Source organism: Bos javanicus, chromosome 18 (genome assembly GCF_032452875.1).
Source record: "Bos javanicus breed banteng chromosome 18, ARS-OSU_banteng_1.0, whole genome shotgun sequence".
NCBI classification, from domain to species: Eukaryota; Metazoa; Chordata; class Mammalia; order Artiodactyla; family Bovidae; genus Bos; species Bos javanicus.
The window spans coordinates 49,770,017-49,795,866 of record NC_083885.1 but is presented as its reverse complement, the minus strand read 5'-3'; the positions used below and the strand labels follow the sequence as shown (position 1 = coordinate 49,795,866).

The 25,850-nt window shown below is 55.3% G+C and overlaps 2 protein-coding genes across 3 annotated transcripts in view; both read left to right on the top strand.

Annotated features, from left to right (window-relative positions):
* AKT2 (AKT serine/threonine kinase 2) overlaps positions 1-15,230 on the top strand; it is a 47,345-nt gene extending 32,115 nt beyond the window's left edge. For both annotated transcript variants that reach the window (XM_061388301.1, XM_061388302.1), the window contains exons 5-14: positions 5,832-5,985; positions 6,441-6,572; positions 8,024-8,089; positions 9,318-9,386; positions 10,345-10,467; positions 11,507-11,635; positions 11,740-11,954; positions 12,457-12,544; positions 12,634-12,736; positions 13,705-15,230. In XM_061388301.1, the coding sequence (XP_061244285.1) occupies positions 5,832-5,985; positions 6,441-6,572; positions 8,024-8,089; positions 9,318-9,386; positions 10,345-10,467; positions 11,507-11,635; positions 11,740-11,954; positions 12,457-12,544; positions 12,634-12,736; positions 13,705-13,784 (1,159 nt within the window). In that variant the 3' untranslated portion in view covers positions 13,785-15,230. The remainder of the gene's footprint in view (positions 1-5,831; positions 5,986-6,440; positions 6,573-8,023; positions 8,090-9,317; positions 9,387-10,344; positions 10,468-11,506; positions 11,636-11,739; positions 11,955-12,456; positions 12,545-12,633; positions 12,737-13,704) is intronic.
* A 4,129-nt stretch (positions 15,231-19,359) lies between these two features.
* On the top strand, positions 19,360-24,799 carry CCNP (cyclin P). The gene is given in 7 exon segments (XM_061385808.1): positions 19,360-20,614; positions 20,617-20,849; positions 22,516-22,605; positions 22,683-22,838; positions 23,432-23,590; positions 23,762-23,913; positions 24,634-24,799. Coding segments are annotated over 7 exon segments (1,005 nt in total). The 5' UTR covers positions 19,360-20,565.
* Positions 24,800-25,850: the final 1,051 nt, after the last annotated feature.

Sequence of the window (25,850 nt, the reverse complement as noted above, 5' to 3'; positions counted from 1 at the left end):
GGTGACCGGTCGCCGCTGCAGCAGCCTGCTCGCTTCCTCCACCAGCAGGCTCTCCCCAGGGCAACTGGAGCAATTCCACTACTCCCTGCCATGACTTGTTGTTTCAGGCAGACGGGACAGTTGAAAGACCACTGTCGTAAATGAACAGCTAGATACCCTGCACTTAGGTTCAGCAGTTGAGCATATGCCGTGTTGGCCTCATCTGGCTGTATTTTATGCTGAATCTTGAACTTCTGTTCATACTTTGTGACACTTTCCTCCTTAATACATCAGCAGGCATCTCCTAAGAATAAGTAGCTTCTTCTACAGAATCTTGGTGCCCTTATCACACCACAGATGATTATTTGTAATATTAATACTTACTAACATCCTCCCCAGATCTGAGCCATAGTTAAATTTCCCCAGTTGTCCTCAAAATGTTGTTTTTCAGACCAGGATTTGATAAACCAAGGTACATGCTGTCTGTGTCCTGTTATAATCTAGTTTAACCTTTGTGTCTCTTCCCCCACCACGACACTGATTTTTTTATTTATTTTTTTTCTTTTTTGACAAGCCAGACTGGTTGTCTTGTAGGATGCCCTATACTCTGGACGTGTCCTATTATTGTCTTTTGGCACTGTTTGCTTTGTTCTTCTGTGCCTGTATTTCCTGTAAACCGGAAATTAGGTCTGAATTAAGGTTGGCAAACTGTGGCCCAACCTCCTATTTTTATAAATAAAGTTTTATTGGAACACCACGCCTATTCACTTACCAATTATCTGTGACTGCTCTTCGCTGTCCTGTGGCAGAATTGAGCAGTGACCGAGTTGTAACAGAGACTGTGTGACCTGCAAGGCCGAAAATATTTACTCTTCGGCTCTTTCCAGGATAAGTTGGCAGACCCCTGGTCTTGGCAGGAATATTTAACAGGGCATCACATTAGTGTGAGCTTTTTTAATGGAAATCTTACCGTGCAGCTTCTGTTTGGAATTCTGAGGCTCTTAGTCTCACTTGGAGTAAACTCCAAAGTTGATGCCCTATTCTACAAAGACCTGCTTGATCTGGCCTCAGAATACTTTCCTGCCACCAGTTCCCTCACTTTAGCCACTGTGGCCTCCATGCTGTTCCTTAAACATGCCAGGCACATTTCCTACCTCAGGACCTTTGCACTTGCTATTTGCTTGGACTCCTCTTCCCCCAGATGTCATTATATTTCTGCTTTTAACTTTGTGGGGTCTCTGCTCAGATGTCACCTTCTTGGAGGGTCCTGCCTGCCTTCCACTTCTGTTACCCTTAGCCTGCTTTATTTGTCCTCATAGCATCTATCCTACCTGGTGTGACATTTTCTGTTTGTTTATTTGTGCCAGGAACATAACTAGGTGTTCAGTAAGTATTTGTCAAATAAATAAAAGAACAGTTAGGACTAATGCTCTGTTGAGCCAGACCCTGTTCTAAGGTCTTCACATGTATTAATTCACTTATCCTCACTACACCTCCAGGCAGGAGTTCCTCACCTGCTAAACAGACATAATGATGAGACATAATGAGACTGAAGCCCAGAGAGGTACAAAATAAAAAAAGAAGATCTGAAGGGCCTATGTTTTCCCTGCCAAGCAGGGCTGGGCCTGAATCAGCCAGGGCAGCCCATTTGAGAGTGTCTGAGCAGAGGGGGACCCCAGATGCCTCCAGCTGTGAATGCCCCTCTGATTCTGAGGGGGACCCTGGTTAGGGGAGAGGGCCCCATCTGGCGTCAGACCAGCGGTCAGCTGTTCTTCCCGAGGCTGTGACAAGGACAGCCCTGTCACTTCCAGGCCACTGGCCTTCCCTCCAGGGTGCAGTTCATTCTGTTCAGCCGGATGGCCCAGGATCTAGAGTCAGACCAGCCACTGTGCCGCTGTCCCAGTGGGGCTCAGTGGTTATGAGGAACTAGAAGGATGTGGAAGCGTCTTGGCTCGGGGGGCCTGTAGAGTCACACCACCTTTTCTCGCCTCCGAATCGTCTGCCACCATCTCCTCTTGCTGTGGGACTAGCCTTGTGCTTCCTCTTGAGACTCTCAGCCTATACTCCACACAGTAGCTGCTGACGTAGAGCAGAAAAGTCAGGTCCTGTCAGCCCTGATAGACCCTTCCAGGACTTCTGTGATGTGAAGGATCAAGACTTAACTCCTTCACGCCGTGGCCTCCCTCCTGTTCTCATCTCTTCCATTCCTCTCTCTCTGTTGGCTGGGCCTTCCACAGACACCCCAGGCTCCCTCCTCAGGGCCTTCGCCATGCTGGTTACTCTGCCTGGATTCTTTTCCCTCCTGGCACTTCACAGGGCTGCCTCCTCTCCTCTGTTTCACTTATTTCACAGCCAAGTGCCTGTTCTTGGCCCTGGGGAGGCCCCATGTTCCGGGGAGGTCCTCCAGGTCCTGACTTATGTGCCACCTCCCTGGAGAGGCCTTCCCAAGCCACCCTCTGAGCCGGGGCTTCCTCTCTGGCCCCTGCCTTGGAGCCCTGACACAGGTGTCTTGAATGTTAGGCCTGGAGCTACAATGGGGCTGGTTCCCTGCTGCACCCCCAGCGCCCGGAAGAAGGCCTGGCACACAGAAGCCACTCAGGAGGGACTGGCTGGGTGACTCCTCACAACCCTTTGAGGTGTTTGCTCTGTCCTGAGCACTTGATGTTGGTGTCTCATTCCTTCCTTGGATAGCCCTTGGAAAGTCAAGTGGCCCATCTATGGTTGCCTCAGGAAGGGGCAGAGCCCGGAGTCCCTCCAGGCCTTCCAGCTCGAGTCTGTGCTCTCAGCCGTGGTGTTGGGCCCAGGGAACGCGGTGGGCAGACGGAGGTCCTAGAAGTGAGGCCGCCCAGCATCCCACGGCCATTTGGCAGTGGGGTGAGGTCAGGCCCAGCTCCCCCTGCCTGACGCCACCCTGCGGAGAGCCTGGCTGGGTTTGTGTCCCTGGGCCTCTGCTTGCTAACTGCCACTGGGTAACTGTCAGCCCCTCTGTGCCTTGGTCTCCTTGTCTGTAAGAAGAGGTGAATAATAGTACCTCCTGCAGAGGTATGCAGGGAGGGCTCAAGGAGTTACTTCACATGAAGCACTTCAGCAGCTCTGGGAGCAAGCAAGAGGAGGGCCCTTGTGTTGTTCAGTAAGGGAGGTCCTCTCGGAAGGTGGGCTAGAAACACGGCGGGGTCAGGGCTCCTGAGAGGCAGCTTGCCTTTGCCGTGCCCTTGGGCTCTGTGCATACAGCGTGGTATCCCTGAGCCCACTGGTGAGCGCCCCCAGTGCCATTCCCCTGGGCTGGAGGGCCTGGAGGAGCGCCGAGTGTGGGTCTCAGTGCCACGGCCCCTGACTGTGGAACGCCCACAGGAGACCCCACCTCCGTGAGCCTCAGTTTCCCATTGGGAGCACGGCTGCTCCCTTTGCAGCCCTCTTAAGGAGCATGGAATGAGGTGGTGTGTCTGGAACCATTATTTTCCTCAGCATTTCCCTGGGAGCTTTCCTTTGAGGGGTGGAAGGCCCATCAGCCCCAGCCTGGGGAGGAAGCTCCCCTCTGCCCCAGACACCATGTTGCAAACCCTTGAGGAGTATCCTGGACAGAGGCCCTTGCCTTTTCTCTGAAATTCTGAGTGCTGCAACCTTGCTACCTTGGTCCAGTTGGAACCAGATCTGGGGCGTGTCAGGCGGCAGAGAGTCACCCCCGACCAGCCTCCGTGTGCACCCCCGTGGGTTCTGGCTCCAGGTGGGATGGTCCAGACCCCTCCAGTGGAATCTTTAGCCCCTTCCTTGAGGCGAGAACTTTCTCTGGGTGCTGGTTTTGTACATAGCAGCTCCCCAGTGTCTCAGTGCTGCCTGGGTGCTGAGGAGGGGGCGAGCTGGGGGGAGGGGCTCTCCCAGTGCCAGGGCTGCTGTCTGAGCCCCAGCTCTGCAGTGCGGAGGCTCCATCTCTTGTCCATTCAGGCTCCTGAGGATGGACCGTTTCTTCCTTACAGACAGACGATAGTACACACACATCTTGGCCTGCAAATTGCTTTTTCCATGTGGTAGTCCCTCACAATCTCTACATGTGAGGTGTATGCCTTTTTTTTTTTTTTGTAGTATATTCAAACCATTTTAGGAGATGTGTGATTTTTTTTTTTTTCTTCAATCGATAGTCATATACCCAAAGTCAGCATTTTCAAATTTCTAAGAGGACAGTTCTGGTCTGATAGAGCATGTCGCTGGGTATATTCCCCTCCCCAACAGTTTTTGGAAACAGGAATATTAATGTAGGGCCAGGGATTTGTCCCATTACTTGTTCCAAGGAGGGCTTGGGTGAAACCTGTTGAGAAATGCCCGCCTGAGGTATTGGGTTGGGAAGGGGAGAGGCTCGCGCTGCTTGGCCTGGCTGTGCAGCAGGCTTAGGGCCAGCCAGGGCTTTGGCTGCCTTGCTCAGTTGTTCCCCACACGTCTCCCGAGTACCCGCTGGGGGCCAGGTCACAACCAGCCCCAAATCCCTGCCCTCGTGGGGCGGACACGTGTGGCATCCGGGGCCCCCAGACTCTGCTCAGGCTTGGGGAGGGCTTCTGTGCCAGCCCCTGATAATCGCGCTCCCAGAACTCTTGAGACTGTCTTAGGAAGCAAGGTCTTCTTGAGTGAGTGAGGTCAGGAGAGAGGCAGAGCTTCTAGGTGTGAACTGGGATCCTGGGACTTGGGTACTGCTTTTGCTCAGCAAACCGTGGAACTCAGCTAGAGCTGGTCACATGGCTTTTACAGACATGATCAAAATCCGTAGGGGGCTCAACAAATGTTGGGCTAAACCCCTAAAATTGTGTGGTGGGTCCAAACTAGAGGAACCAAACTAGTGGGTCCAAACAATTTAATATCATTCAGCTTCATCCTTTTTTCTTTTTGGTGTGTGGTCTTTTTTACTTGGGCTTCCCAGGTGGCTCAGTGGTAACGAATCTGCCTGCCAATGCAGGAGACGCAGGAGACGTGGGTTCATTCCCTGGATTGGGAAGATTCCCTGGAGAAGGAAACGGCAACCCACTCCAGTATTCTTGCCTGGAAAATCCCGTGGACAGAGTAGTCTTGGTGGGCTGCAGTCCATGGGATCACAAACGGTCAGACACGAATGAGCACAGCAGACAGTTTTTTACTTATTTCTCCTAGCTGTATTTTTCCCCTCTGTACAGACCAGTCTGTTGCAAGTATCAAAAGAAAATTCTTTCCCAGCGAGTTTAAATCATGAGTGACAGAACTAGTTTATTGTTCTTAAACCTGTCTCCCTTCTGCTCGGACCTGCTTCCCTGTTTGGCAGCGTCCCCACCCCACCCCGCCCCGCCCCCGGTCCCACCCCAGCAGGATGGCCCCTGAGCCACCCACCCCCAGACAGGTGCCTCCAGGGGGTCCTGTTGGTCAGCTCTTGCCTTATAAGATCTCCACCTTCTTTGGCAAATGAACGCTTCCTTCTGTTCTTGGTTTTCTTTTACAAAACACTGGTCACTTGTATGCATGAGCTCGTCATTCGTTCCCAGGGCCTCAGAGGAGCATTGTCTCCCTGGTTCAAGGCTCAGGAAGGCAGCTTATTTCCCAGAGCCTGTGAGGAAAGGTGGTCTGCCCTCTAGTCATGTAATTGCTCCTCGATTTCAAGTGGCCCTCGGGTCAGGCTCTTGGTGGATCCACAGGTAGTCTCTGTTCTTACTCTAGTCTCACCCTCCCCGATCTGCCACAGCCAGGGGGGCCTGTGATGGTTCAGCTCCCCTCGGTCAGGCAGATCTCCCCAGAATGCTGAAAGGTGTTTTAGTCATTTGCTTGTGGGGCTCAGCCCCTCCTGCCCTGAGGCCCAGGCGCACCAGGACTCATGGCTCCCCGGATGCGTCCTCACACAGGGAAGAGTGGATGCGGGCCATCCAGATGGTTGCCAACAGCCTCAAGCAGAGGGGTCCAGGGGACGACCCCATGGACTACAAGTGTGGCTCCCCCAGCGACTCTTCTGCGGCCGAGGAGATGGAGGTGGCAGTTAGCAAGGCGCGGGCCAAGGTGGTAAGTGCCGGAGCTGGAGGACGGGGCCTGCCAGTCTGTGAGCACTCTCAGCCCTGCCCCCCTGGAATTCCATACCGAGAGCTCAGGTCCCCGGCCAGGACAGTTCCTGACTGCCCTGTGGGCGTGGTGATTTCAGGCAGTAGATGGCGTGGTACTGCCCTGGGCCCACGGGATGCGGGGCAGCCTCATCCTGAGCAGTGGTAAAGACCCCTGTGCCCCCACCTTAGAGCCCTAGCTCAGCCCCCCAGGGCCCCGTGCCTGGGAAAGCTGATGGTGGGAGAGCCTCAGTCTGAAGGCCACCTCAGAACAAACAGTTGCTGCCTGGGGCCTCCCTGCTCCCGCCTGAGCATTTTGGCAACAGTGTCCTTTGAATTTTCTCTTCTCTTTGTTAAAATTTCTTCCCACGGGCCACATGCCAAGCTCTGACTGCCCAACTCTCTCCTCATCCCGGGCAGACCATGAATGACTTCGACTATCTCAAACTCCTGGGCAAAGGCACCTTTGGCAAGGTCATCCTGGTGCGGGAGAAGGCCACTGGCCGCTACTATGCCATGAAGATCCTGCGGAAGGAGGTGATCATCGCCAAGGTAGGCCCTCCCTGGGCTGCTGTGGGCCAGCCACCGTGGGGCCCAGCCCGGAGTGTGCCTGTGGTCCGGAGCACACTCCAGGCGGGACACCTCCTGCGTCTGCTGCTGTGTCCCCTCACCCCCAGAGCCACTGCTCAGTCCTGTGGGGCCCTGCCTGCTGAGTCCCCTACCCTCTGGACACCAGGGAGGAAGGAGAGAGTCTGACAGGGGCTTCACCCAGCAGGGCCTGGGGGGCCCACTAGGGCGGGGCCTTGGCTTAGGGGGTCTCAGGAGGAGGCTGGGCTGGAAATGGAATTCTGTTCCTTTTCTTTTACTTAAGCTTTTTAAACTAGGAAATTCTTAAAATACGTAAAAACTTTTAAAGAAAAATATAGTGGATTGCCCAGTCTAGTCACCGAGCTTCAGCACTGCCGTTTGGCCAGTCTTGTTTCATTAGCTCTGCTCTCATCTCTTTTTGTTCTGAAGCGCCTTAAAGCATGTTCTGGGCATCAGAGATTCCCAGACATACATGCTTAGCTTTGTATCTTTAATAGGTGATGATCTTAAAGACTGTGATTGTGGTACTGTGGTCATGTCCAACAAAAATTATCAAGCCCTAGATATCATTGGTGTGGGGCAGGGCTTCTCAGCCTCAGATGTGACATTGGAGACCAGACCATTCTCTGTCAGGGGGGCTGTGACGTGCCCCCGCATCCCTGGCCCCTACCAGGGCAGCCCTCCACCCCTGAGTCAGAAACATTCTTAGACATTGTTACCGATGTTATCACAGTATCCCTGGAGACAGACTTGCCTCGTGGAAGGATAGCAGGTGTCTGGGCACCACACTCTCTGGGTACACTCAGTACCAAATTTGAGCCCCTGTTAGAGCCCTGGGGGCAGGGGGGTGCCCTGTGACACTGCTGCTGGGCCCGCACCCCGAGTTTCTGATTCATGGGTCCCAGGAGGGGCCTGATAATTTTTTCCCAAATTCCCAGGCCACACCGATGCTGCCAGCGTAGGGACCACACCCCGGGAATCATTGCTCACAGCCTAGAGTCCTGACTCGGTCTAGGTCCTTCAAGGATATGTATAGGGTCGCTGCCATTTATAGGAACACCACGGCCTGTGGCATCACCTCAGGCCCCTCAGTGTCTGCGCCCCGCGCCCCCCCGCCCCCCACCTTTGCAGACGCCAGACTTGGCCCGTGGGGCGGGTGGTGACAGCCGGGCCCTCCCTTGTCAGAAGTCTCCATCAGCTTTTTACTGGGTGGTTTTGACAGCGAGTCACTGCGTGGCCTTGTCTGGTCCGGTATTTCATTAGGGCTTGTGAGTGATCATTCACGTTCTCTGCGTTAGATAGGAACGGAGTTGGAGTTCACCAACCCGTTCCTCCCCCATCTTCTCAGGCTGGAGGTGGGGCGTGAGGCCGACATGGCGCTGCCCTCCAGCCCTTCACCCAGCCTCCGTTTGCAGGATGAAGTCGCCCACACGGTCACCGAGAGCCGGGTCCTGCAGAACACCAGGCACCCGTTCCTCACAGTGAGTAACACTTGTCTCAAGCAGGGTGCACACGTGGGGCCTCCAGGCTGCCCTTAGGACGGAGCTCGGAGAAAGGCAGCCCCCAGTTCTGTGGAGCACGGATTGGTGTTGGCTTGGTGGTGGGGGTGCAGCTGTACGGGCTCCCCGGGTGGCCAGAACTGAGACACCAGGGTGGCAGCTTCTTTATAGACGGTGGCTTTGTGTCAACCCCTCAGCGTCTGATGATACCAGATTATGAAATGGCCCCAGGAGAGCATGGCTTCTCTCTGTATTGGTTAGAGGTGCTTAGTCCAGCGGGTTGAGTTTTAGGAAGTAATCCTAGAAGCAGATGTACCATCACTGTGCTGCCTGTCCACTTAGGCTGAGCAGACAGACACCTCTTGGGCAGCAGTCTCCATCGAGACCAGCAGATGTCAGTTGGATGGACTAGGTGGAAAATGGTTTAAGGGTCGTTTCTGTAGCTCTCTTGCTGTTCGGGTGTCCTGCTGAACCAAAGCACTTGTTTAAATGAGACCTTATGATGTTCTTCAGTGTGGAAGACAGGGAGCAGTAGAGTTTCTTGAGCAGGGGGTCACCTAAGGGTCCTCTGAGGAACTCTGTCTGGCTCCTTAGAGCACAGTTTGAAAACTACTTGTTTGTTGGAGAATCACTTGTCCAGGCTATCTGGGGAGTTGGCTCCCAAGCCACTGCCAACCCCCAGCCAGCAAACCTCACATGTGTGTGTAAGTTCAACAGTTCTCTGTCCATGGGATTCTCCAGGCAAGAATACTGGAGTAGGTTGCCATTCTCTTCTCTGGGGGATCTTCCCCACCCAGGGATTGAACCTGGGTCTTCTACATTGCAAGCAGATGCTTTACCACTGACCCACCAGGGAAGCCCCTAAGTTTTAACACACTGGACTGTAAAATGGGAAGAAGAGAGACGTGAAACAGCTGTGTTGCTCAGAACATAGTTTGTGCCCTGGCTGTGTCTCTTGGAGGCTTAATTAGAGGCAGAGGACAGGATCGTTGAGCCCTGTAACCCCTTCCCTGCTGTCAGAGCCAGGAGCTCCCTCACTCCCCACAAAAGGTGAAGATGCGATTTGAACCCTGGTCACGTTATTCCCACAACCTTGGCCATGGCTGCGGGGGAGAGGGCGGGGAGGGGATCAGCAGCGCCGTGTCTCCTGGGACCCAGCAGAGAGCCAGCCGTCTTCCCACCTCCCACGCTGCCACCTTCTTTCCCGCAGGCGCTGAAGTACGCCTTCCAGACACACGACCGCCTGTGCTTCGTGATGGAGTACGCCAACGGCGGCGAGGTCTGCCCCCAAGCCCCGGCCTGCCCTTCTGGATGTCTCGTTCCCGGGTGTGGGGGGCAGAGGGAGACTTACTGGAGTGTCTTTTTCCTTTCGCTCCCTCCCCTGAGGCAGGTGGGGAGACAGGCTCAGAGATGTTAAGTGGCTCGTCTGATTTCACAGGTTTAGTGAGTTGGGGGGCGGGATACAGACTGAGGTCCAGAGGGCTGTGGGGTGGTGGCCGACGGTGCTGCAAGGATGTTCTCAAAGGCTGCAGAGAAAGGGTCTGTGGGTCAGGATCCCTGTCCTCTACTTTCAGCAAGTTCTCCTGATGAGAGACGTCAGCCACTCACCATGCCCACCTGGCACCCACTCCTCACCCCCACACCCTCTCTCCCTGCCACTCACCGTGCCCACCTGGCGCCCACTCCTCGCCCCCACACCCTCTCTCTCCGCCACTCACCGTGCCCACCTGGCGCCCACTCCTCGCCCCCACACCCTCTCTCTCCGCTACTCACCGTGCCCACCTGGCGCCCACTCCTCGCCCCCACACCCTCTCTCTCCGCCACTCACCGTGCCCACCTGGCGCCCACTCCTCGCCCCCACACCCTCTCTCTCCCCCTGGTGTGACTCACTGGTTTCATCCCGCACGTGGTCTCATCTCACGGCTTGTTGCCGCTTGCTCACGAGTCGTGTTCCTCTGCCTCCTTGCTGTTGCTCCCTCGTTTGCCTGCCCCTTCCTGCAACCGCCCCCCGCCAGCTCTCCACTTGGCGCCTGTTGTCTGGCCTTCCCTCTTTATCCCTTGCTCACTTTTTCTTTCTTTGTCGCTCACGTGAGTTTTTCTGTACTCACTGTCCCTCGCTTGGTCCTCACCATTACTCGCAGTTCGTGGGGCAGGTGTCACCATATCACCGGGCTGAGTGCCATCCTCCCCTCCTCTGGGCCAGGGGTCTCACCCTCCCTTCCTCCCTCCGCTGGCAGCTGTTCTTCCACTTGTCCCGGGAGCGTGTCTTCACAGAGGAGCGGGCCCGCTTTTATGGAGCAGAGATCGTCTCAGCCCTGGAGTACCTGCACTCGCGGGACGTGGTGTACCGCGACATCAAGGTGAGCAGGCCACGCCCGGGCCGCGCACCCATCTGCTGAGCTTCCCTTCCATGGAGGGTCTGTCTTGTCCTTCTTGGAGCTGAGCCTCCCACCCAGGCCCAAGGTGGTGGTCTTGGGCAGGTGGCCTGCGTGGGGCCCTTCCAGGCCTCCTGGGAGCAATGGCGAGAGGGTGTGAGTTGGTCCAGGCTCTTCAGAGGATGGCCCGGCAGAGTCCACCAGCGCCCGGCACACACGTCCGCTGCGAGCCGCCGCTCTGCCCTGGGAGCATGCGCCAGAACAGGCGCTTGTGTGCGTCTCCGTGTGGACACACACGCTCCAGCAGCTCTGTGCACACGAACCCCAGATGGAAGCCGCCCAGTGCCCACTGTTGGAGAGGGCATAGAAGACGTGGTGGTGGACCCACAGCTCCGTACAGCAGTTCAGGAGGACAGGCTGTGGCCTCACAGGCTAAGGCTGAGGGGCTGCCAGAACAGCTGAGATGAGTCTGTGTCACTCACAGTGTATGCGTAGGTGGGAAACACTGAAGAAAAGCGCAGAAATGAAGTCCCTTTTCTGTTGGAGGAGGTGGTGGCTGATAATGCAGCGGGGCACTTAGAGCTGGTGGTGTTTCTTGACTTGGTGGAGGTTACACAGAGGCCCACCGAAGTGCCCATTCATGTTATGTTCAAGAAAAAATAGAAAGGTAGCGTTCAGTGTTCCACATGCCTGAAGTGTGACCACCACCGCCCACAGTGGGGGAAGCCACTCAGGCAGGACCTGGCTCCCATCTCCCCCTGCCCTGTCTTCCCAGCTCCCTGGGGGCTGCAGGGGCTGCGGAGGTGCTGGGTCTGCCTTCTCCCCCCGAGCCTCAGAGGGCCTGACCCCTGCTGGGGGGGGCGGGTTGCTCTCTGACCCCTCCTCCCAGCACCCTGGCCCTGCCATCCCTGCCCCCGGCCACGACCCCCCACCCCAGGGAAGGGCAAGGGCGTGTGGGGTTTCGGGGGCGGCAGAAAACCCTGAGATATATGCTGTGTCTCTGACACGCTGACTTATCCTGCAGCTGGAAAACCTCATGCTGGACAAGGACGGCCACATCAAGATCACCGACTTCGGCCTGTGCAAGGAGGGCATCAGCGACGGGGCCACCATGAAGACCTTTTGTGGGACCCCTGAGTACCTGGCGCCCGAGGTGTCTGGGGCTGGAAGGCCAGGGGAGGCGGGGCCCCTCAGCCCGGGCCCCTGAGGGCCGGCTGCGGTTCCTTCGGCGGCCCCTCATTGCCCCTTCCTGCTCAGGTGCTGGAGGACAACGACTATGGCCGGGCGGTGGACTGGTGGGGGCTGGGCGTGGTCATGTACGAGATGATGTGCGGCCGCCTGCCCTTCTACAACCAGGATCACGAGCGCCTCTTCGAGCTCATCCTCATGGAGGAGATCCGCTTCCCGCGCACGCTCAGCCCTGAGGCCAAGTCCCTGCTTGCTGGGCTGCTTAAGAAGGACCCTAAGCAGAGGTGAGGGCTGGCCTTCGCCCCGTGCAGCCCAGCCCAGCACCGCCACTTCCCTCGGCCTGCAGGGGGCAGTGTCCACAGGTGCACAAGCCGGTGGAATGCTTGATGTGTGCTGATTGACCGGCCCTACAGGTGGCACTTGGCGCGCTCCCTTGGCCAAGCCTGTCCTTAGGCTCCGCCTGCCCTGCCTAGTTTCCCGGGGACACTGAGGAACAGAGTGGCCGTGCCTGGCCTAGGGTGACAGAGCCAGGATGTGAGCAGCCGTCTGTGGAGCCCACCCTCTCGGCTTGCATCCCCATCCCTGGGGCCAGGTTGGAATCTCCAGGTTCTGACTCTGGGCACAGGGACTCCCTCCCTGAGCCCCAGATCCCTCCTCTGTGAGGTGGTGGAGTGTCCTGGGATGTTAAAGGTGGAGTCGTTAGAGGTTATCAGGGCCTGCACCGAAAGCCTGTCTCCCAGGACCCGGCTGCCCGGGAGGCGGGTGCTCATGGCCGTCTCTGCCCAGGCTCGGCGGAGGGCCCAGTGACGCCAAGGAGGTCATGGAGCACAGGTTCTTCCTTAGTATCAACTGGCAGGACGTGGTCCAGAAGAAGGTGAGCCCACTGCCTGCCTGCTCCCCACAGGAGCCCAGCCTCTCCTGGGTGCTCCTCTGGGACCTGAGGCTGCCTCCTCTTCTCCACAGCTCCTGCCACCCTTCAAGCCTCAGGTCACGTCTGAGGTCGACACAAGGTACTTTGACGACGAGTTCACCGCCCAGTCCATCACAGTCACGCCCCCGGACCGCTGTGAGTGTCTGAGGCCCCCACTCCCGTGGGCGTGGCTTGGAAGCGGGGCTCGGGGGGTCTGCTCTTGACCCAGTTCTCTGGGAGGAAGTTCACAGGGCCCTCTCTGTGTCTGGGCAGTTTACCCTGCAGTGAGCTCACCAGGGCTCTCACTGTCGGAGGAGGGGTCTGGGCAGGAGACCCAGAGGAGTGGCCAGTGTCCATTATTGGCTCCCTCACCGCTCAGGGCTTTGGGGCTGCATGGATGGTTCCAATGATTCTGTAGCTGTTTTGAGTTCTTGCTGCCCCACCCCGCCCTCCCCAGTGCTGGGCTGTGCTGGAGACACAGCAGTGATGAGACGGCCCTGGGCCCTGCCCTCAGGGAACTCAAAAGTCCAGCTGGGGTGACACCCGAGAGTGATCAGGCCGATGGTGTTAGGAATACAGGTCTGGAGGAGCTCAGGGGAAACGCCTGCCTCCTGGAGAAGGAGACAGGGTAGCTGAGTTCTTGGCAAAAGGAATGGCACCCAGGACTCCCAGAAATGGGAGCATTGCACAGGTCGGAATAGAGCAGGGAAGGGCGAGCAGGGGAATCTTGGGGGCCACCTGGAGGAGTAAGGATGAGCCGGGGAAGGATTTGAGCAGAGGAGGAGAGGGCTTGTGAAGGTACCCCCACTTGGTTTCGTGTGGGGGAAGGGTGGTTGAGGATGGGAGTGGTGCCCAGGGCAGGAGATGGGACCACAGAGGTCTGGGCGAGACCCTGGTGTGACCGAGTCAGAGAAGCTAGGGGGATGCTCAGGAGGCTGGGCGAGCAGGCCGGGGTCCTGGTCCGGCGGTGGGGCTGTGCCTGAGAGGGAGGGAGGCCACTAAGCCTCGGTCCGCGGCCCCATTCTGTCTCTGGGGGTTGCGCTGTGGCCTGGCTGCAGCCCTGCTGGGGGCCCGGGCCCTCTCTCGGCCAGCTCTCCCCCATCTACATCCACCGCCCCCTGCAGATGACAGCCTGGGCTCACTGGAGCTGGACCAGCGGACGCACTTCCCCCAGTTCTCCTATTCGGCCAGCATCCGAGAGTGAGCAGCCGCCTGCCGCCGCCACGGGACGCATGCAGGCTGCTGCCATCACTGCCGGGGGATTTTTCTTTTTTTTTTTCAACTTTTTATTTTGCCTTTTTGGTTTGTGTCCCCATCCTTCACCTCCTCCCCCCATTTCCAGTTTTTCCCTCAGCCCTCTGCCAAACTCACCTCAGCGGTCCTTGCAGCCCTGCCTCCAGGATCCCGTCCTGCCCTCACCTTTGTTACAGACCAGGACTCGGGAGCCTCTCCTCTGCCTGCCCAGGACTAGGCCTTTGGGCAGTGGGAGAGATTCCGGTTTTTAATCGACATAAAGCCCCCGTGAGGGGCGAAGCGTGGAGCCGCGGGCAGCCCGCCTCCGCGCAGCTGCTCCTTTCAGAGGCTGCCTTCCTGGCCCCGCCGTCAGGCTCCGAGTGGCCTGGCGGAGGGCAGTCCGGCCCCCTCCTCCCGTGGGGGCGAAAAAGCAATAATGTCCAGGGACCGGGGGTGGGGGAGTAGCACGGGCCTGTGGAAGCTGCGTGCAGAATGGGGGTCCAGGCGCCCTCACGTGGACGGGGCCCGCTCTCCCTCTGGGAACCCAGAGCGGGTGCGGCTGCCTGGCCCTGTCTTCCCCACCCCCTCAGCTGCTCTCCTGACCCTGTGGATGAGGCAGGAGGAACACGAGGGGGGCTAGCCTCCCCACCCACCAGCCCCGTGCCTTACCAGGGCTTCCTTCCGGCCGGCCTTACCTCCCGCTGGAGCCCGGGCCTGGCCCCAGCCCCTTCCGAGGACAGGGGCCGGGGTCTCCCCCTTCTCTCTGCTTGAGGCGGAGGGGCGCCAGCCTCGGCTGTTACACATCTCGCACCGAGACAGTATTGGGCCCGCCCGCGGACTTGGGTTGAGAGGGGGTGGGGGTCTGGTACGTGCCGAGGGAGGGGCCCCCTCACTCTCTCCCCTTCTCTGGGCCCCATGTTCTGCAGCCTTAAGGTGAACGTGTCAGTGCTGTGGGCACTCCTGTGTGTGCCTCAGACTGTGTGTGTCTGTGGGCATCCCTGTGCATCTGGGGTGTGGATGCACGTGGGGGTGTGTGCGTGCGTGTGCGTGTGTGTATGTGTGTGTGGCTTGAGTGGGCTTGGGCCCCACCCCTGGCTCAAGCACTTCATCCCGAGGGGGAGGGGCGCTGGCCTAGCAGGGGAGCCACGCCTGGGGTCCACTTGTTGCCCTGCCCCCCTGCCTCCCAGCATCTGTGGGTGTTTGGACTTTAGTTTTTGTGGTTTTGCTCTCCCCACCCCACCTCCTGTAGGTAGTTCACAGAGAGACCTGGGGTGGGGCGGGGGTGGGTTTGGGTGGGTGGGGTTCTTTTTTCCTGTGTGTGTATGTCGTTAATCCAACAATTCTTCCTTCTCCCCACTGGCCTGTCCCCATCTCCTCGTATTTGTACGGTACAAGCAATAAAGACACTCATTTCAGACTGGGGCCTACCACCCCGGCCTTTCCTTGCTTCCTGAGTCCAGTCCCTGGCACCGGCTGCCTCCTGCTCCCATTGCTCTGGTCACGGGGACCAGAGGTGCCACGAGGTGGGGAAGCGGGTGGAGGAGGCACCTGGGGTGCTCAAGCGCAGGTTGGGAGGTGGAGGTTACTTCAGGGGGGAGCTGGTGAAGAGTCTGGAAGATGCCTGGACTGGGGGTACAGTGGACAGAGACCATTCCGGTCCCCCAGGAACTGCTTAGGCAAAAAGAGGAGGGATGGAGAGAGGGGTGGAAGGGCTGGGCCCTGGGAGCCAGTGTGGGAGGGAATGGACTCATTTCCTAGAGGGGGGTACTGCCTGCACACACCTTCTCATTTATGGCCCCCAATTCCAATAAAAGTGAAGTTGCTCAGTCGTGTCCGACTCCTTGCGGCCCCATGGACTGTAGCCCACCAGGTTCTCCACCCGTGGGATTTTCAAGGCAGCAGTGCTGGAGTGGGTTGCTATTTTCTTCTCTAGGGGATCTTACTGACCCAGGAATCGAACCCACGTCTCCCGCATTGTAGGCAGACCTTTACCATCTGAGCCACCAGGGAAGTCACTTTTCCAATACAAAGCTGTTAGAGGATCAGTGGGATGTGTGGTGGCTGTCAGCCGGGGGCACCTCAGATGGGTTCATAACCCTCAGGGCTCTGATGCCTGGCCTTTTAACCCTGGAGCTCCCGTGCTTGAATCATTCCTCGCAGCCCCCAGGCCAGGGCTGCCCCTGCTGAGCCCTGGCACAGGTGAATTTGTCAGATTTTGCCAGACGGTGTTGGCCTTCACACACCTGGAGTCTTTTAGGTCATAAATGAGGGTAGAGAAAAAAATCAGATCCTACAACAAAAACTCAGAGATTCTAATTTTATATGAATGTTATTATTGAGCTATAAAAGTGTGTCCATATGAGAAACAGCAGAGAGGCTTATAAAGAGAAGCGTTTTAATGGCAACTACACTCTGATAAAAAGGATTTTTTTTTTTTTTTTTAATACAGCCTTCTGGTGCAACCGCTGGAGATGACCAGTGCCGTGTCTTGTCACACCACACTGTCACTCAGACCTTTGTCTACCTCAGCCGGTTAGCACTTGTCTCGTGTCCACGGATGGGCTCCCAGAGGCCGCTCAGCTGCCGCCCTCCGTTGAACGAATCCCCTTAGACGTAATGGTGGTGCTTATTTCACTGGCAAAACTTTTCCCAAAGCGTTTTAGAGGGACGGGTTTTAATAAAATTTCATCAGTTGTGAAAATTAACTTTTGAATAGGTTGATCTTTTGTCATGTGCGTATAGACCGTCTCACAAGTCTTGTGAAAGGAGGAGGAAAGTCAGAACCACGCCTGGCCTTGAGCACTTGAGCAGTCATTCTGGTCCTCACGTCACCCCTGTGCCTGGGATGTCAAGCTGCTGGGTTCCATCCTGCCGCGTCTCAGCCGCCTCCTGCCAGTGTACCAGCACCAGCAGGCCACGCTGGGTCACTGGTAGAAACGAGATCCTTTCTCGGCTCCTGTTTTGCATCTGAGGGACTCCTTATGGACACTGCTGTCACGCCTCCAGCCGCTTCACAAGCTCTTTTCTCCAGGTGCAGGTTCCTCGGCTGGCTCAGCTGCCCCCGATGACAGACACTTATCTGGTCTCCAGTTTGCTGCCGTCAGCAGTAATGTAATAAACCTCAGTGTAACAACCCATCTTACTGCGCTTGTGCTTTTTAAATTTTTGAGGCCTACATTCTGGAGTTGCTGTATTTTAATACATGTCAGATAGCTTTTCCCCAAAGCGTAGCGATTCAAGTATTTTAAACTTTAATTTTGAAGTAACTGCGGGTCCTTTGAAAACTGCTGAAACTTTCAAAATTAGTACCACAGGGATTCTAGGACTGGAGCAGGAGATGTTCAAGATGAATTCAGAGCATCTTGTGCTGGAACGTAAGGACATGCTGAAACCAAAACCTCACTGATGGGGCATGTGAAGGGGCACGGGAGCCAAGGGGGAAGAGCCCCCAGTGGCCACAGCTGCAAGCAATTTGAGCAATAATAAATAGCATAATACTGGGTTACACCCAAGGGGTAAAATAAATGAGTCTGTGCAGATGGAAATGGTGGGAAGAGACATACCTGCACAGACTTACAGATAATTTCTGTAAACATTCTGCCTTCAAGGAGGGGAAACATGACTCCCACCCTCATTCCTCTGATGTGGGCTGCAAAGACACTCCAAAGTACAGCGTGAAAAGTGAGGGAAGGCAACTTTTCAGTGGAGAAAGTGAAGCTATGTCAGCCAGGTGATCAAGGTCAACACAGTGGTGGATCATGTGGGCTGTGTGTGCCTTAGATAGGCGATTAGAATGTTATTTTACCCCTGGGCTCTTCCTTCCTAAAACACATACTCTCGATCTAATAGAAAATAGCCACCAGAAGAATTCCAATTGAGAGATGTTCTGCAAAAGACCTGACTATGGGTTCTTAGAACTTTTCGTCAAGGTTCCAAAAAAGAAAGCCTAAGAAGCTGTCAACCAAAAGAAGCCAATGGGGTCCTAGGACAGTGAGGACACTAGGTAAAAATTCAGGAACTCTGAAGAGTGCATGGGTTTGATAATACTGTATCCATATGGGCTTATTAAATTGTGATAAACAGACCACACTCTTCATAGGGGGAAGTGGGTATGGGGTATATGGGAACTCTGTCCTCTTTACAACTTTCCATGAATCTCCAAAATTTTATTTTTAAAAAATTTACATGTCTGTCCCCATACCAGAACATTCTCTTAACCACAGTCCAAAGTTCAGAAGTTAACATTGAGATGCTTTTCTCTTGGACCTTAATCAGCTTTTCATTAATGATCACATTAGGGTCCCTGAATAAAAAAAAGGGTAAGTCCCGGCCAGTGACTCAATCCAGACTTAACACGTTGCATTTCCATTGTCTGGTCTGACACTTACAGGATGGTTATTTTGCCGCATGCCTGTGCTCAGTCGCTCAGTCGTGGCTGACTCTGCGGCCCCGTGGACTGTGGCCCGCCAGACTCCTCTGTCCGTGGGATTCCCCAGGCAAGAATACTGGAGTGGGTTGCCATGCCCCTCCTCCAGGGGTCTTCCCCACCCAGAGATGGAACCTGTCTCCTGCATTATAGGCAAATCCTTTACCCACTGAGCCACCTGGGAAGCCTGGTTATTTTGCAGAATGCTTCTTGATCAGGGTTTTTTGCCTGATGTTTCTTTGTGGTTATATGTAAGCTATTTTTGAAAGAACTTCCTTGAAATGAGGTGCCCTTCTTGGTATATCCTATCAAGAGGTACATGGGCAGTCTGTTCTGTTTCTGGTGATGACTGATTCTTCAGTTAAGGGGTCTGTCAGATTTCGCCTCTGACAGACTCCCTCTAAAGTTACTACCTTCCCCTTGTAATAATTTTGTTACAGCATATGTCATTTTATTGTGCTTCACTTCATTGTGCTTTGCAGAGACTGCATTTTTTTTTAAACAAATTGAAGGTTTGTGGCAACCCTGTTTTCAGATGATGGTTAGCATTTTTTTTTTCAATAAAGTATTTTAAAGTTAAGGTACGCACATTTTTTTTTTAGACATAATATTGTTGCTCACAACAGACTACAATAGTGTACACAACTTTTAGATACACTGGGAAACCAAAATTTGTGTGACTCACTTTATTGTAATAATTTGTTCTCCTGAGGCGGTCTGGAGCCAAACCTGCACTACCCCTGAGGTCTGCCTCCCACAGCGTAGAGGTCCTCTGAGCATATACATATCCAGGTTCTCACCCGGTTCAGGCAAAGGAATGGCAAGTGCAAAGGTCCTGAGGCAGGCAGGTGTCTGATGTGTTTGGGGAACATAAAGACAGTGTCTCAAGGAGTGAAGGCATAGGAAGAGTAGAGGAAAATGAGGTTAAACAGGTAACAATGGGCCAAAAGGATCTTGGGCCCAAGGTAAGGTCTTTGAGTTTTAAGTATGACAGGAAGCCACTGGTCCAGCATCTCACACTCTGTTTACTTTTCTCACCTCACTGACCTCTCAGTGCCTGAAAATAGCAAGCTCTCCTGCCTCAGGGTCTTTGCTCATGCTTCCCGCCAACCCCCCCCCCCACCCCGACCCCGCCACACACACACCTGGAACACTCTCTCCATCTGCAGTTCTGGCTCCTCTTAGAGGTTTCAGTTTCAACATAACCTCAGAGAGGCCCTTCCTGCCTGTTCACTCATTCATTCAACAAATATTTACGTACTGACACTGGCAAGCCTCCTCGAGGCACTGAGAATACAGCAAGGAAAACAAAAACTAGATAAGCCCTGCCCTCATGGGGTTCACAGTCTAGTCAGGAGGGAGAAGTGCTAAGGCAAGAGTATGTGCATAGAATGGGAACAGGAAATGCTCAGGATGTCATTTTTTCATGGAGAAGGAAGTATCTGAGGAAACACTTTGCAGGAAGTGAAGGATCTCTGAGGGAGGAGGTTCCAGACAGAGGGAACAGCCAGTGCAAAGGCCCTGACGTAGAATTGTGCCTGGTGTGGGTGAGGCTGAGCCACGAAGCCAGTGTGATGGGAGAGGAGTGAGTGAGGGGCATAGGAGATGGGCTCAAAGGTATGTTTGGGGGTGGGAAGATAATAGGGCCTCTTGGACTTTCAACTTGAGGGCTATGGGAGCCCACAATGTTTTGAACAGAGGCAGAGCATGAATTGGTGTATTAGGGGTCACAGCGTCGTTTCGGGCTGCACAATGGGTGGTGATTGTGGAGGGCGGCTACAGGAAGACTAGTGAAGAGGCCACTGCACTAACCCAGCTGGATCGCCGGTGAGTCGTGAGGATCAGCTCCCCTGGAAGCTGTGGGTTTGGTAAAGGCAGCGACCATGGGCTCATCCCTGAATACCCACCACAGAGGACAGAGGCCTTCTATCAATATTTGTTACATGATTTTATAGCTCCCTTGCCTTGAGCTTTTAAGGTTTTGATCCCTGTGCTGGACATTTAACAATCTTACAAATTCCTCAGGACCACTGTGTCGGGTAAGTTTTGAAATCCCTGCTTTATCGCTGAGGAGAGTGAGGCTCACAGGGCCTGCTTCTGATCATAGTTAAGTAGCGGAAAGAGAGTTTGAGCCATCTGCCTGACCTAGAGAGTCTGGATGGGGCAGAGACAGCCTGTGTAGCATTTCGTCTTTGCCTCTGCACCTGCCCAGGTGAAGCGTGCTCAGCACGCATGCGCCCACGCACATTTAAAGCACCTGTCGAGGGTCCTCCGCTCATTAGGAAGAGGCGGGCACTCGGCTTGACCCTTGACGCCAGCCCGAAGGATGCTGGTGAGATACAGGAGCCAGGTTCCCGCCTCTCGGCTTGGGCCTCTCTCCATGCTCTTGACCCCAGCCCCTCTCCTTTGCAGAGTCCAAACGCCTGCCTCGACCCAGAGCCTCGGAGCACCTCAATCCCTGATGGCGTCCTGGCGGGCAGGAGCGTCTCCCCAGGACTCCCAGAGAGGCTCCCGGGGCCTTGCGCGCCACCGGGGCTGGAGGAGGCTCTGAGTACGCTGGGGCTGGAGGGAGAACGTGAGTACGCCAGGGACATCTTCACCGAAGTCATGGTGAGTGGGGTTGGGGTTGGCGTGGGGTGGGGGGGCACCCGTGGACCAGCGGCCTTTGGGCAACTCTAACGCCGCCCACATCCATGGAGGGCAGCAGAGGCAACGTTCGGGTTGGAGGAAGCCAAAGCTGACTCTCTCACCCAACACCCACTCAACAAGTCTTCCCTAACTCCCACCTCACCAGCCTCTCACGTCACTTCCAGCTGACTTTGCGGCCTTTAAACTGCTGCCACCCACAACTTCTTGGCCTTTTTCTCTCGCACTGTACCTGTGTGGAATGCCCTTTCCCAGCCTCCCCAGCTGTTTGCAGCCCCTTCTTTGGTACTGCATAGTCTCTCACATTGCAGAAGGCAATGGCACCCCACTCCAGTGCTCTTGCCTGGAAAATCCCATGGGCAGAGGAGCCTGGTAGGCTGCAGTCCATGAGGTTGCTACGAGTTGGACACGACTGAGAGACTTCACTTTTTTCACTTTCATGCATTGGAGAAGGAAATGGCAACCCACTCCAGTGTTCTCGCCTGGAGAATCCCAGGGATGGGGGAGCCTGGTGGGCTTCTGTCTATGGGGTCGCACAGAGTCAGACACGACTGAAGTGACTTAGCAGCAGCAGTCTCTCACATTGACCCACTTATCAATTATTCAGTGAGTCATTAGCAAATGTTTCTGAGCATGTTCTAGGCACTGGGGATGCCGTGATGGACACCACGAGACAGTCTGCCTCAATGAGCAGAGACAAACAAGCAAAGTAGGCGATAATTTCAGAAGGGCCACAAAAACCAAAACACAGGCTATGGTTGTCCACTGATATTGTCTGAGACAGGCATTGCCAGAAGAAATACTGAAGGGATGCGTTCATTTAACATCTTGTGAGCATCTCTCCCATGCCTGGGTCTCTGTTAGGAACCAAGATACAGCTGTGATCTGGACAGAAATCCCTGCCCTGCTGGCAGTCTAGTGGGGCAAAAAGGCAAGACTTTGAAGTAAACACCAGATATCTGAAAATACCATGAGGAAAATAAAGCAATAAGATAAAGATGATAGGGTACATGGAAAAGTATAGAAAAAGTTGGGGAAATTTTAGCTGAGACTGGAAGTACTGAGAAGTCAGAAATGCAAGGAGTGGGGAATGACCATTTCAGCTGGCACATAAGTGCAAAGGACCTGAGGTAGGAACGAGGTAAGAAGTAGCTTAAGTGTGGGTTTTGGGGGGAGAGAGGGGATAGGTGATGCTGGAGCAGGGCTGGAATCTGACAGCAATTAGGATTTTCTCTTAAGAGTACTGAAAGCCACGGAAGGGTTTTAGGCTGGGTAGTTCCTTGGTCAGATTCATACTTTAGAAAGACCCTCTGGGTGTTCTGAGGAGGATGGGTTGAGGGTTGGTGACTAAGACTGAAGTCTGGGAACCCAGGAGAAGATGCTCAGTAATGAAGTCCTGTGGCCTTGGGGCTAAACTGGAGAGCTGGAAAGTGAGGCGTCCAGAACAAAGTCCAGGGTTCTAGATGGCGACACACAAGAGGAGCGTATTCGGAAGAGATGTCGGAGGCGTTTGTATGTGGCACTCGTGACGTCCAACTGATGCGAGGAGACTGGGGCACCCAGGGCTGGAGCCCGGGAGGGAAGCCAAGGCACAGATGTGGAGACTGAGGCCGTCCTTGCCTGACCGCAGGTGTGCCGCGCGCTGCCCTGGAGGGCCCTGCCCCGCACCGTGACCCCGGAGATGCGCGCGCTAGTGGTGGACTGGCTGGTTCAGGTGCACGTACGTAACCGGGAGGGGGCAGGGAGGGGCCTGCGTAGCAGTCTAGAACCTTGGTGCTCACTCGCGCCCCTCCCCAGGAGTACCTGGGTCTGGCGGGGGACACGCTCTACCTGGCCGTGCACCTGCTTGATTCCTACTTGCGCGCGAGCCGAGTGCGCCTACACCGCCTGCAGCTGCTGGGCATGGCCTGCCTGTTCTTGGCGTGCAAAGTGGAAGAGTGCGTGCTTCCCGAGGTACTTCCGGGGCGGGGCTTGGGAGGGTGGAGCCCTTCCTCCCCGCCTCACAGATTAAATGTCTAGTGTGTGCCAAGCAAGCATTTTACCTAGTCTTGGAATCCCAGCATGTCTCTATGTGGTAGAGGCTACCAATGTGTCCTTTTAACAAAGGAAGAGACTGAGGCCCAGAGACAGGAAGACATTTGCCAGAAGACAAGCATTTGGGACTTGGACTCACTCTTGAGTAGTTATAGTAGCTATAGTCCTTCTTGAGTATAGTTAACATGCATGAACGCAGTGCCTTACCAGAACGGCCTGGTGAAGTAGGAAGTCATATCTCCGTTTTATGTGAAGACACTGAATCTCAGAGCTTCAGTGGATGTCCATGTCAGACAGTGAGTAAACGGTAGGGTTTGAGGTCAGGAACCCAAGTCTATCTGGCTGTGAAACCTCTGCTTTCCGTGAGTTCCAGACAGCAAATCAATGGCCCCATTTTACAGACCAGGAAACTGAGGCCCAGAACGGGGACTGAAACGATCCCAGGCGCTCAAGTCCAGGGAGTAACGAGCTAGGGTCGAAGATTTCCCCACCTCTTTTCCCCCAATTCCCAGCCCTCCTCCCTCTGTCTCCTGGGCGCTGGCTCCTTCTCGAGGGCCGAGCTTCTGCGCGCGGAGCGCCGCATCTTGAGCCGCTTGGATTTCCGGCTGCACCACCCGGGCCCGCTACTTTGCCTCGGGTTGCTTGCTGCTCTGGCCCGGAGCGGCCCCCAGGTGCAAGGGGCAGGAGCGCGGCGCGGCCTCGTGGGTAGGGGCATGGCTTGTGCGGGCGGGCCTGGCCTCGCGGGTAGGGCATGGCTTGTGCGGGCGGGCGTGGCCTCGCGGGTAGGGGTGTGGCCTCGCGAGTAGGGGCGTGCCCTGACACGCTCCCCGCGAAAACTGCAGGTGTTGCTACTCGCCACTTACTTCTTGGAGCTCTCTCTGCTTGAGGCCGAAGCCGCAGGGTGGGAGCCGGGTCGCCGTGCAGCTGCGGCACTGAGCCTGGCTCACCGGGCGCTCGACGGAGCAGGTTCCGGGCCTGAGCCGGCACTCTACAGGTATGGCCGCTGTGGAGGGTCTCTGTGACTTCAGGGCCTACCTTCTTTGTCGCCGTCTTTACCGTCTCGGAGAATATGAGACAATTATGTGGGGGCGGGGCTAGACTTGTTTCCTGAGTGGGAGAGAGAATGGGGTGACTGCCTAGTCTGGGTGGGGTCCCATTTGCTTTTCTCTGGAGGTGTCTCAGAGAATGGGGTGTTTGTACATATTTGGGGGCCCTTAACCTTGTCCTAGGGTGAAAAATAGGATTTCCTCAGCCCCAGAAGATGCTCTAACTGCGTTCCAGAGTTGCGAATGAGGGGTCTGCAAGCCTCGAGTTCTCCAACTCTCCTCCTGGCTGCGAATGCGATGACCCTTTAGCTGCTCGAACCCCGTCATCTTGTTAACTGTGCTACCTCGGGGCAGAGTGATCATCTTTTCCTCCAGCCCGTGCCCTTGGGGTAGAGCTGGATGTCTGTCTGTCCACCCTCAGCCCCACTCCTTCCCTCTCCGCGCGGGTCCTGGCTCGGCCATAGCCGCGCCCTGAGGGCAGAACAGAGGGTCCGCCCCTCGGCGCCCCTCCAGTCGCTCTGGAGGATGGGTGGCGTTTGCGACCCCGAGAGAGCCCCTGAGCAAGTCAGCTTGTCTTCTCAGCCTCGAGCCCCAAGCTCCGAGGACAGGTCGTGCTCTGTCCCCCGCTATTCTTGCCCCACCTCAGTTTCTCCGTCTCTCCGACGCAGCCGAGCGGAGCTGGGCCCGCTCGAGCCGTGCATGGTCCGCGCTGCGCTCCGAGGCCCCGCGCCCGGCCGCGCCGCCGTCTTCCTCAAGTACGCGCGGCCCCAGCGCCAGGGCATCAGCCTCGCCGCCGCCTGCCTGCTCCGCCACTCCCCACCGGGGCCTCCCTGAGCCTGGAGACCCCAGCAAAAAAGACTCCTCTTGTGCGTCGGTTTCCCACTTCAATAAAAAAGTTTTTATTCCGAGCGCTCTCTATCCTCAGTGGTCAAATTCTGGCCCTTCTCTAGTTTTTGATTGGTCACTTCCGGGCCTCCCACTCACCTGATTGGATGGTCTCACCGAGTCCCTTAATGGCTGCTGGGAGACGAGATGAGAATTCTGGATTACGCCGCGAGGGGGCACTGGCGGGCTTCCACAAGCGCCGCTGCGCTGAGGAAAAACGCGGATCTCAAACGCAAATACTTGCGGAAATTAGAGATCCTGAGAGGAAAATAGCAACCCAGGCTAATGAACCTTGGTCTCCGGGTTGGGGAGAAACTAGGAAGAAGGGCGACTGTCAGAAACTGAGAATGCCTTTCCTAGCCATGAAGTATGTCACCTTCATGGTGCCAGGTTTTCAGATTTCGTTCATAAGGGAAGTTGAAAATCTGCGATTCCATAAATATCTCTGCTTTTAAATGTTGGCAACTAATTCAGTATTTTTAACGGTTGCATAAATCCAACACATCACATATACTGGCCTGCGAAGGTCATCAATTTGTGATCGTATGGGCCTTGGATAGCAAGTTTGTTAAATGGGGTCTGGTTTATTTAACATGTGAAGTGCCACAGTGTCAGTGGGTATAATTATAGTACCGACCTCATGGTGGTGTGATGAGGACGTGAGTTAACATAAACGTAAAGCATTAGGACCGTGCCTGACACCTCGTAGGTATTGTGAGTGCATCTGCATCTCAGCAGAACTGTGAGCTTGTACTGTTGTCCCCTCGTTCTACTGAGCCTGTAGCACTCAGACATTAGTAGGTTTGCTCAGAAAATAGTTGTTATGAATCAGTGGGTTTCCACATTTTCAATTAAAAACACGTCTGAGGTGCAGAAAGGTGACTGATGCTGTTCTGGAATATAGTCTCAGGAATATTAGACTCTTAACCAAGCCTAGGTTTGGAGGTGCTGAGAGGAAGCTTTCACCACTGAGGTGTTCACGTTTGGAGGATCAGGGAGC